Source organism: Cebus imitator, unplaced genomic scaffold (assembly GCF_001604975.1).
Source record: "Cebus imitator isolate Cc_AM_T3 unplaced genomic scaffold, Cebus_imitator-1.0 Scaffold336, whole genome shotgun sequence".
Lineage (NCBI taxonomy): Eukaryota > Metazoa > Chordata > Mammalia > Primates > Cebidae > Cebus > Cebus imitator.
The window spans coordinates 985,340-996,821 of record NW_016107651.1 but is presented as its reverse complement, the minus strand read 5'-3'; the positions used below and the strand labels follow the sequence as shown (position 1 = coordinate 996,821).

Genomic DNA, 11,482 nt, shown 5'->3' with positions numbered 1-11,482 from the left:
TTACTTTTTTTTTGAGACGGGAGTCTCATTCTGTTGGCCAGGCTGGAGTGCAGTGGCACGATCTTGGTTCAGTACAAGCACCACCTCCCAGGTTCAAGCGATTCTCCTGCCTCAGCCTCCTAAGTAGCTGGGACTACAGGTGTGTGCCACTACACCTGGCTAATTTTTTGTATTTTTAGTAGAGATGGGGTTTCACTGTGTTAGCCAGGATGGTCTCGAACTCCTGACCTTGTGATCCAGCCACCTTGGCCTCCCAAAGTGTGGTGATTACAGGCGTGAGCCACCGCACCTGGCTGACTACAGTTTTAATAATAAGTATTGCCTTGCTTGATGCCCGCCAAGGCACCAGAATTTTTAACTTTCATAATTTCTGCATCATTCGTGCAAATGCCAACACACTGAAAAAGGTAAATAATGTCTCATTATTATGAAAATAATTTTGACCTCACAGCCCTTGAATGTTTGTGGACCACCACTTTTAGAATTCCTGCTTTGGGATAAGGAGCAGGATTCTGTTTCAGTTACCTGAGTCAAAGGTCATCAGAGAAAATAACTGATAAACTAGGTAGATGTCTGCCTGCTTGGAGGATTGATGTCAAGCATTTTTAACAGGTTTTCTAAGATGTGTGCTAATATGGTTCCTCCTGATGAAGACACATTAGTGCTAAGACAGGATGGGGTACCCTTCACTCAGTGGTCAAGGTATTAACAGAGAATGGTGCCAAGTCCAGTGTCCACGGAACTGTTACTTCTAGGAGAGAAATTAAAATCTCCAGGACAAAAACCTGACCTTTGAGTTCTGACTGCTTCTGTCTTTCATTATCAACCTTTTAGGATCAGGGTTTCATTTATTAAACAGAGTAATAATTTGTATTACAAGCACTCATGCAGAGAATATCTGAGCAGTATGCATGTCAAAATGTTAATAACAGATTTCTGCTCGGCAGGGTAACAGGTGATTTCTACTTCCTTTTCAGTGCTCTTTAAAAAGACTTTCTGAAAAATTTTATGTGTATTAGGGCCTCGCTTTGTCACCTAGGCTGGAGTGCACGATATGTAGCCTTGTACTTTTGGGCTCAAGCCAGCCTCCCACCTTAGCCTTCTGAATAGCTAGGACTACAGATGCATGCCACCATGCCTGGCTTTTAAAAACTTTTTTGTAGAGATGGGGTCTTGCTATTATTGCCCAGACCCATCTCGATTTATTGGCTTCAAGTGATCCTTCCACCACAGCCTCTCAAAGTGGTGGGATTACAGGTGTGAACCACAGCACCCTACTTCAAAAATTTTTAGAATACTGACCAACTGTAATTAAAAAAAAAAATTATTTCCATCAAAAAATGAAAAATCCCCCTAAGTTCATATATTTCACCTTTTTGCTTCAGAGAGTTGGCCATGGAGATAAGAACCATGCAGATGCAGACAGATCGCCAGTTTTTCTTCAATTTATTGACTGTGTCTGGCAGATGACAAGACAGGTAACTTATCTGGGCTATCTATTCTTAACATCTCCTTTCAATTTTCCTGTCAGAGTTGGGAGATTTGGTCACTGATTATCCTATAGATCATTAAATGGAAATTCTTGTACAGTCTCCATGTCCATGTGAGAGCTATTATTTATTGTCATGTTATGAGTCAGGTTAAAGGTTGCTATTTGGGGGTATTATTAAACACTTGACAATTTGATTCTATTAGCATTTCAATGAGTAGCATTGATAGTAACTCCTGAGAAGTTTTCTAGTAGCCATTTTTGTATTGCTGAGAGTGAAGAAAAATAAGCTAGATAACACAAGCAAAACAAAATCTTTTAAGTAACTTTAACTGTTATTTTGTTTCATCGCAATCTGTTCCTTCTGAAAATTTTTAAGGGAAAAATATTTAGAAAGTGTAACAAGGTAGGCGCATATTACATTTAGTTCTTAAATTTTTTTTTTTAGCATGGAGAGAACTATTATGATTTTTAGAACTTCTAATAATTAACTTGAAATATTAATATAAATGAATTTAATATTTTGGAAAGAACAGAGGAGACAGAAAACACCTCGTTTATGATGGGATCACTTTATTAATGAGGCAAAGGGTCACTGGCTTAAAAATATGATTTAATACTAACTCGAGAAAAATGATCTCAAAACCCAGTTGAATGCAGCTTATATTAGGAAGTAAGTTCATTATTTATCCAAGGGTTTATTAGACCCCAAAACAACTGGAAGTCTGAATTGTTTTTACTTCGATTGCCACATGAATTTAAAGTAGAGCAAGTGCTGGCTCTGCTTGGCTTTGGATCATATTTATTTAGGAACATATTTTTAGCTTCAGTAAAATGCTATTTATTTAAATAAAAGAAAATTAATGGTAGTCATCAGGGGAAATAATAATCAATTCTATACTTAATAGTCCCCTGCCTCCATAAGCATTTCTACTTGGGTGAATTATTTAGAAACATGTTGGGTTAAATGAAGCATTTCGTAGATATGACTATAATATGAGACTAGTATTTCAGCATGTATACTGAAAATGTGTGTGCAATTCAGTTTTGTTTTATCAAACCTTTGGTGTGTTTGTGTGGTAGGAGGAAGGAAAGGTGCTATATACTTAGTTTAACGATGTTTAATACTTTCGATGTATTATGTTTGACTTTTCCTTTGGAATTGCCTTTGAGACAGTATTTCAACTACATAAGTCTCTCCCAATCCTTTTTGAATATATGACCCAAAACCCTAGGACCTCACTTTTGACTATTACCATATTCAGTTTTAAATAACCTTTGACTATTGGCAAAAATTAACTTCGCCATCAAAGGAGTAGGAAAGTACTTTGAAAACCTGGTATTTTGTTGATGGTTGTGTGTACTGCTTTCCAAGGTGAGTACCTTGAAGGAAATAATGTGCTTGAATATATTAGTTCTGATGTGTTAGAAAAAAAACCACATTTACTAAAAAAAAACCCACATTTACCAGTTACCAGTTTACTCTTGCAAAGAAGAGTATATGATAATCTACAGCCAATCACGCTGAATGTGTCCATCTCATCTGATTTTGGAAGCAAAGCAAGGTTGGGCGTTGTTAGCACTTGGATGGGAGAATACATTCTAATACATTTCTTCCTTAGTAATTTTAATTTTTTTAACTTTTTATATGCTCTATATCTAAAAGCAGTTTAATTTGGAGCCTGGCACTACATCAAAGAAAATCAGTTTAAATCTGTATTTTTGATAGAATCTAAAATACTTTATAGCCATCTGTATTTTATACACCTATGTTTTTCTGTATATTTTCTTCTGGAACATAAAGCATATTAACTTGTCATAATGTGTGTTAGCAATCATCAGTTTTATAAATACTTGAATACTAGTACAGAGACTTGAATAGCACATTTGTCAAAACAGAACCAATTATGTTATGATAGCCAGATTCCATACCTCTCTTCCTATTTCCATCCTCATCTGTCACCTCAGTCCTGAAATCAGGAAGCACTTGTTGAAGGGCCTTTTAGATTTTAAGCATGTAAACAAAATAGTTCTCTTCTGCTTATAATTTTAAAAGCAATAGCTGCAGTTAATGCCCTGCTATTTTAGTTTCTTTGTGAGGAAATGCCTACTGATTAAGCTGTCTTCTCATAACTGAGCTAATAGTTTTGCCAAGAAGATGAAAAATTAATCGCAGGCTTAGATCCTCGAGATTGCTATTTAATGATTCAGGATGCATGCATATTTGGCTAATAATAAGGCTGTTAAGAGTGTGAACAAATACAGGAGATGGGACTTATTTTTTAAAGGAATAAATGGGATTCGACAAAGTTTCTTACAATTGGCTTTTTGTTGTGGCAGTGCTTGATCATCTTCTGCTTGATCATCTGTTTCATTCAGCTTCACAGCCACAAAAATTATTCAAGGCCTAATTAAGTGCCCTTTCTTGTTTAAGAAATCTGTCATGTTACCCTGTGTATACTTGCTAAATTTTAAGAAACTTCAAGGCAAAGCTGTTTTCATCCTTATTCCATTTACATGCTGTTTATACTATTTTCCTCCACTATAAAGGAAGGGATCTTTCTAAGAAATAAAAATTTGGAAGCAATGTGTATTTTCACAGTCTGCAATCCAAGTATTTATAGAATTTATCACACACAGCCCTACAATTGGTAGAATCTTACACGGAAGCTTCCAAATAATTCTGAAATATTAGATAAGATGGATTAAACTAAACCTTCTGACTTTCAGGGGTTTGTAATTTTTCATTTGATTAGTCCCCCAAAATTGTGTTACTTGTGTAAAACTAACATCCAGTCAAGTCCCTGGCTTGGGTTAGAGAATGAATTTTCTTTTTGTTAGATGCAGCCAAAATAGTAGCTTACAAGGAACTCTGGTTTGATGGGATGGATGGTCCTTGAAAAGTTTAGGTCGGTGCAAAAGTAATTGCCCTTTCAGTGGCAAAAGCTGCAATTACTTTTGCACCAACCTAAATATGTAATAGGCTGGTTGACTTGTAAATTATCTGCCTTACTTAAATGTTTACTTTACGGTATCGCTGACATTTTCTGGAGAACATTATTGGCATTTTTTTTTTTTTTTTGGTAATCCTTAAAAAAGAAAATCAACTATGTTGTTGAAAATTTACAGTCTTAATGTTTGTGGTCATTTTTGGCAGAGAATGCCTAGAATTGCCTAAGTCAAAATTCAGCCTGCAAGTGTAGGGTTGGCAGATACAGCATATACAGAGACATCATGGTCAGAAAAGTAATAAAGCAATTTTTGAAAAGAAAACCATACAGATAATGCCCTAATGGTTTGGAATAAGGTAGATTTGAATGTTTAACTTAAAGGATCTACCCATGACAGGAATGAATATGCTTACAGAGTGTCTAAATTTATGTTTGTGATGTTCAATTTGCAGTTTCCTACCGCATTTGAATTCAATGAGTATTTTCTCATTACCATTTTGGATCACCTATACAGCTGCTTATTCGGAACATTCCTCTGTAATAGTGAACAACAGAGAGGAAAAGAGGTAAAATATGAACCATGACTCTCCCCATACTATCTCCACTATATACTTTTCCTTAAAAGAATGTACTCTGTGATAGATTTCATTCTTTTGGGTCACACTTTATCTTATATGCTATAATACTGATTGCTTCCTTCCAGATATCTGGACCTGATCTATTCTGAAGTATCTTTGTCACAAGGCTGAAGGTGCTAGTTAACTGTCTGCTATGAGTTTATGGGTGGGAAGTAGTTTCTGCTAAAGAGAACTGAAGAATGTGAAATCTAAGGAGCACCAGTATACCAATTTTTCTGTGTAGAATGGAAATCCTTCAAAGCAGGTGCATAAAAATTGAGCAGAAAATGTACATTTGAGTGAATAGGCAGTTCAAATTTCCAAGTACATTCTAAACTTATAAATGAGACATTTTAGGTTAAGCTTTTGAATTTAACTTGTCAAGTAATACTGTAAAAAAATTCAAACACTGAAAAGATAATATGTAGAAAGTTTTTCATTATCCCTTTTTTCCTCATAGGTATCACTGTTAAGTGGGGTTGGTATTAAGAAGAAATGGTCTAAGAATTACGTTTCAAGTTTTACTTCTGAAAACTTGTCTGTCCCATGTATCAACATCTTATTCATCTTGATTGGTGTCTCCCTCTGCATCAACTTTTATTCTAAAAAATGTGGTCATAAAGTAGTTTATGTTTTATATTGTAAAGCATAGTAGGAATAAGTGCTTGCACTGAAGCCTAGCTGCTAGGTTCAAGTCTTGGATCTGTCACTTACTTTGTCAGTTCACTTGGGGAAGTTAATGTCTACTTTTGTAAAATGATGAAGATTGTTAAATAAGCCATACAGAATACCACAAGAACTGCTATGTAGTGTTTCCTAGACTTCCTTAAAGGCAGGTATTAAAATTTTAAATTCACCTTATGCCTTCAGTGTCTAGCATGCAATATTTCTATGCATAGCAGTCACTCAATAACTTAAGGAATGTTCATTAGAAATAGCATAACTAAGTTCCAAAGATTGTTTTTGAGAGCTTTGGATAGGAATCAGTGGTGATTTAAAAAAGAACTTTTTAAACCGATAATCTGCATACCATGAAATTTACTTTCATAGTGAGTTTCATAGTTACTGGTTTTTAGTGTATCTGAGTTGTATAGCCATTGCCACATTTTCATTTTAGAAAATTTCATCATCTCAGAAAACCTGTTAATAGTCACTCCCCATTCATGCCTGCCAAACACTAATGTTTTTGTCTCTGGATTTGCCTCTGGACATTTCACATAAATGGAATCATTTAATATGTAAACCTTGTGTAATCATTTAATGTGTAAACCTTGCTCCTTTAATGTTTCCAAGGTTCATACATTTTATAGCATGTATTCTTTTTATGGCTGAATAATATTCCATTGTGTAGATATATTCTACTTATCCATTCATCAGTTGGATTGACTTTTGAGTTGCTCTCACTTGTTGGCTATTAAGACTGGTGCTGCTTTGAACATCTGTAACAAAGTTTTTGTATAGACATATGTTTTCAGTTTTGTTGGATATGTACAGGAGTGGAATTGCTGGCTCATATGCTATGTCTTTGAGGAACTGGAGAATGTTTTCCAGTACCCTCTGATTTTATATAAGTTGGTTTATCACTGAAGTCTCCTTTCCTCTAAAGAGATTTTAATGACTACAAAATACGTCTTTACAAAGTTCATCTGAAGTGTAAATGGCTTATGTGGTACAGAATCTTTACCTATTTTTCCTGCCTACAGAATCTTCCTAAAAGGACTGTGTCACTGTGGTCTTACATAAATAGCCAGCTGGAAGACTTCACTAATCCTCTCTATGGGAGCTATTCCAATCATGTCCTTTATCCAGTAGCCAGCATGCGCCACCTAGAGCTCTGGGTGGGATATTACATAAGGTGGAATCCACGGATGAAGCCACAGGTATGTACTGTACAATATACAATGGGAGTTTTCATCCACGCAGTGCAACTTTGTTTTGTTGAAAGCAGCTAGAAAGCTTATCTGTGCATATTTAAAACTTTACCCACCGGTAGGTACAATGGTATAGTAGAAAATGTACTACACTGGGACAGGATAATCAGTATACCTGGTTCTTAGGACTGCTTGTATGCCGTTGGACAAATCACTTATCTGTTTTTTTTGCATCTTCCCTCCTCTGTCTGGATAACCTCTAGGGGACTTGTTTTAATAAGCTGAAGAAAGTAGCTTTAGTAAAGTTAAAAGCTGAACAAAGTTCTGGTGTACTCTGAATATGTTATGGAATATTAACTACTTAGAACTGTTCAAGGCTAAAAACCTACAACTAATTGATAGAATCCCTGACTACTGTTTTTTAATTGTCTTAAATATTTGTTGTATTTGGTAAAGTACCAGTTTCAGGAGCATCTACACAGTAGGTATTCTCTGGAAGTACTGAGGGGCACTGGGAAAGGCAGTGAAAAGAGTAGTGGTGTCCAAAGTCTCTGTATTTAACTTCACTAATGGGTTGGAAAGGCGCCCCTGGTTCCAACAGCAGAAAAAGCATACACTGCAACATTTAGGGAATGATCTGACCTTGGCTTTGGGCAGGATTGCCTAGTTGAATGATTCTTTTTTGCTCTTACAGGAACCTATTCACAACAGATATAAAGAACTTCTTGCTAAACGAGCAGAGCTTCAGAAAAAAGTAGAGGAACTACAGAGAGAGATTTCCAACCGATCAACCTCATCCTCAGAGAGAGCCAGCTCTCCTGCACAGTGTGTCACTCCAGTCCAAACTGTTGTATAAAGGATTGTATAATCAGGGGCATCATTGCTACACACTCTTGATTACACTGGCAGCTCTGAGTAGAAAGTCTTCCAAATTTAGAACCCATCTATGAGAGAAAGTTCAGTCACTTTATTTATTTTAAATCTCTCTAGGATGAGTTTAGAACTGTAACAGTGCAGGTGGCTTAAGTGAAATAACTTCATATGTAATTACATGATTATGACACTAATCTTTTAAGTATCCAGAGAATATTAAAATACTTCAGTCCTGGATCCACAGTGGGAACAAGTTTCCATTATTAAAAGGAAAGTACTGTTATATAAATCTTGCCATCTGGTAATATTAAAACCATTTTAGAAATACACTCTGGTCACTATGCAGAGGAACAGTTTTCAAACCAACACTGAAATTCTGTGGCATCACAGATATTGGGCCTTGATACCATGACAGATCAAAATCATTTGGTATTGCTTTCTCCATTCTAGGTTTCCCCTTTTTTTGCAGTAATTGATTTACCTTGACCAATTTTTTTTTAACTTCCATATTCTTCATATAATAAAAGGCAGACTGTTGTTATGGCATAGTCATAGTTGAAAATTACTGCTGTCATTATTTACATACTTAAGGTGTATTAGAAAGTATACAAAATGGGAGGCCTTATACATGGGAGAAGACAAAGGGGATAAAGTAGCCATCCAGGAGTTTAGAGAATTCCATGCCCGTCATATTAGCCCAGTTACCAGAAACATCATGGAAGGTATTTTAAAAATTAATGATTTACTCCACTTTATTTCACTTGTTGTGTGTGTCTAAACACACACAGAAGCAAACTGGCAAGTTTTTAAGAAGTATTTAAAAATCTTACTAGGACTGACATTTTTTTTTCCTCAAGTCTGTATAAACAGCTTATGGTGAGATGTACTATGCTCAAATTTTATATTACATTTTTTTCCTTTGCAAATTCTGTAATTCCACTGAATGATTAAGTCTACCAAAGAACATACTGCATGTAAAAGATGTCCTACAATCTCAAAGCCAGTAAAAGAAATCTTGCTTCACTGTTCACCTGCTAGAAGTAAGAGTTCGGTGCTGGTAGAAACATTTGACTCTGATGTCTATTTTACTCTATGTAAGAGCCATATGTAATGTACTGTAACAAAGGAGCTTCTTGTCCCTTGGTCTTTTAATTAAAAGAAATTTCAACTGACTTTTAAATTTTGTTTGTGTCCAAAGTTGCCTTTTCTTTTTTCCCCCAGAAATATTTGGAAATTACTGGAGAAATATGTACCCCAAATGAAAATGTTCAATTTGTACCCATTTTTCCTTAACCAACATCAATTCCAACAATTAAAATATACAGCGTTTTTTCACTGACTGATTGACTATACAGGGAGTCTGAACCTTACCCTCCATCTTGGTCTTGCAATGAGGAACTAGTTTCTATCCAGTTTAGCAAAATTGGTACTAGAATGATTTATTTGGTAATTGTGTGAAATAGAAGCTTTTTAACAAGGCATTTAAGGGTTAGCAAATCAGTATTAAAATTAAGTTTTCTACTCCAAACATTTCACAAACCCATCTGCCATTTTCCTCATTAAACCCTTATTATCTTAGTCTGACACCACATAAAAGAATGTAGAATGGCTGAAGAGATCAAGAATTTAAATCTTGTAGTTTTAATATACTTGCATCCACTTCAAATTCCTATCAAAAGCTAGGGAAATGTAAGTACAACCCTATCACTTCTCTGTTGAGAACCTTCCAGTGGTTCCCCTCAACTTTTGCAGAAGTCCCCAATATGGAGTACATGCACTTGAGCCTTTAAGACATACCACTGGTATGTGTGGAAGGGGGAATACTAGCAATTTTACATATTTACACAAAACTTTAAATATTTGAATTGACAGTTACGTGTTTCATAACTTTGTATGTCTATTGGTTGTGCTGGTGTAATTTTTTTCCCTTTATCATTAGGGTTACAAAATTCAGAGACCAGTATGATTAAATTGAAGCTCCTTAGCCCCCTTCGACCTAGTCTCTGCATACCTCAAATTTTATGTACCAGTGCTATTTTGCTGTTCACAATTGCCTCATGTAATCTGCAGATTCCTACTTCCCCACTTTTGTTCAATCTATCTTGTGCACCTAGAACAACTGTTCTCGCTTGAGACTACTGCCTATTTTGTAGAGTTTAGGCATTTCTTCCTCTGGGAAGTTACCCGATTCATGACTGCCTTCTCTGACATCCCCACCTTCCTCTGTGTCCCCACAGCATTGTGTATATGGCTACTACCACTGCGGTTCACCATACTGTATTGGAATGAATAATTCACATGTCAACCCCAAGTCTGTAAACATACTTTTCTTATTTGAAATGAACTGCAATAAAGCTCTGTTACAACCTAAGTAGATGGATGACATTCCTCGACTGTAAACATGCAGATAAGAAAACTGAAGCAGTATTTTGTTTTCACTTCTCACCTGAGAGTACAAAAAACTGGAGTAGTTACATCAGTTTGAATCCTAGTTGAGAAACAGGGTAGGCTTTAGCATCATTCAGTCACCCTTCTAATGAGGACTCAGAGCCACTACAATTCAAATGACGGTTATACAGTTTAGTGACCTGAAATTCAAACAAGGAGAGAACAGCAGTTTTTAATAGTTGAAATGGTGGTTAACAAATCTATTTATCATGTCACCAGAGCACTGCTTCTCACTTTGCTTGTGGCTATGGGCTCATGGTTAATTCAATCAAGTTACAAACCTACTCATTAGAAAACTGGACAAACCCACTCATTAGAAAACTGGACAAACCCAAGTTTACTATTTCAGGAGAATCACAAATAATACCCCAAAATCTATTTAAGGATCCTAAATTAAAACCTGTTACCATAGAAAAGCTTGACATGCCTGGTGCCCAGGAAGCCATGACAATTCATGCTGGATGTCTGGATATAATCTAAGAATTTTAACTCAATTACAGGGGAGGCATATAAAAGGAATTCCTCTAATATGTGGCTAACATGTTGATTCGCAGTCTTGGATTACCTTATATCATGAGGAAATCTAATATTCCTCGGCTCTGTTTCTATGTAAGCATGAGAATGGCAACTAAGTACTAGTTTTTTCTCGTCGTCATCAGTACCTTGGTGTCCTATTTAGAAATGCATTTTTTCAGAGCTTATCACAAAGCCCTTATTAACAGGCTGTTAAGGAAATTTTCAGTGCTTCCTTAAAAAACGTGCTTTATTGACTTCAAATTTATAAAAGGTTAACATCTTGATCTAGTTGAAATTATATGAACAGGGTAACAATTAAGTGCACAGTTCATATTTCACTCATACTATACACCTGTAAAAGCAAATAATTCAAAGGGTTCTCTGAGTTTTGAGATTAAAAACCACTATGCCTTGAGTGAATATCATGATTACAGAACAGGTATTATTTAAGAACTGTGAAGGTGTATGCTCACAGCATACCCCTTTCTCTCTTTCACTCACTTTATTCCAAAATCTCAATTATTTTGCTGATGATTTGTTTATACTTTCAAAAAATCCTTTTATAATTTTTACAGATGTAAAATTGCTTGTTTTTAAAAAATTAACAATAGATTAAAAAGCAAGTCCACTTAATACTGATAAAAGTCAAATGCCAAAAAGCAAAATTAAAATCCTGTTAAATATAAATTTTTAAATATAGTAAAACTCCACCAATAA

The 11,482-nt window shown here is 35.5% G+C and overlaps 1 protein-coding gene across 4 annotated transcripts in view; it reads left to right on the top strand.

The window, feature by feature from the left end:
- MTMR2 (myotubularin related protein 2) overlaps positions 1-10,168 on the top strand; it is an 89,885-nt gene extending 79,717 nt beyond the window's left edge. For all 4 annotated transcript variants that reach the window (XM_017505268.2, XM_017505271.2, XM_037730212.1 and 1 more), the window contains 4 exons: positions 1,386-1,478; positions 4,893-5,006; positions 6,761-6,937; positions 7,623-10,168. In XM_017505268.2, coding sequence (XP_017360757.1) covers positions 1,386-1,478; positions 4,893-5,006; positions 6,761-6,937; positions 7,623-7,784 — 546 coding nt within the window. In that variant the 3' untranslated portion in view covers positions 7,785-10,168. The remainder of the gene's footprint in view (positions 1-1,385; positions 1,479-4,892; positions 5,007-6,760; positions 6,938-7,622) is intronic.
- The last annotated feature ends 1,314 nt before the right edge of the window (positions 10,169-11,482 follow it).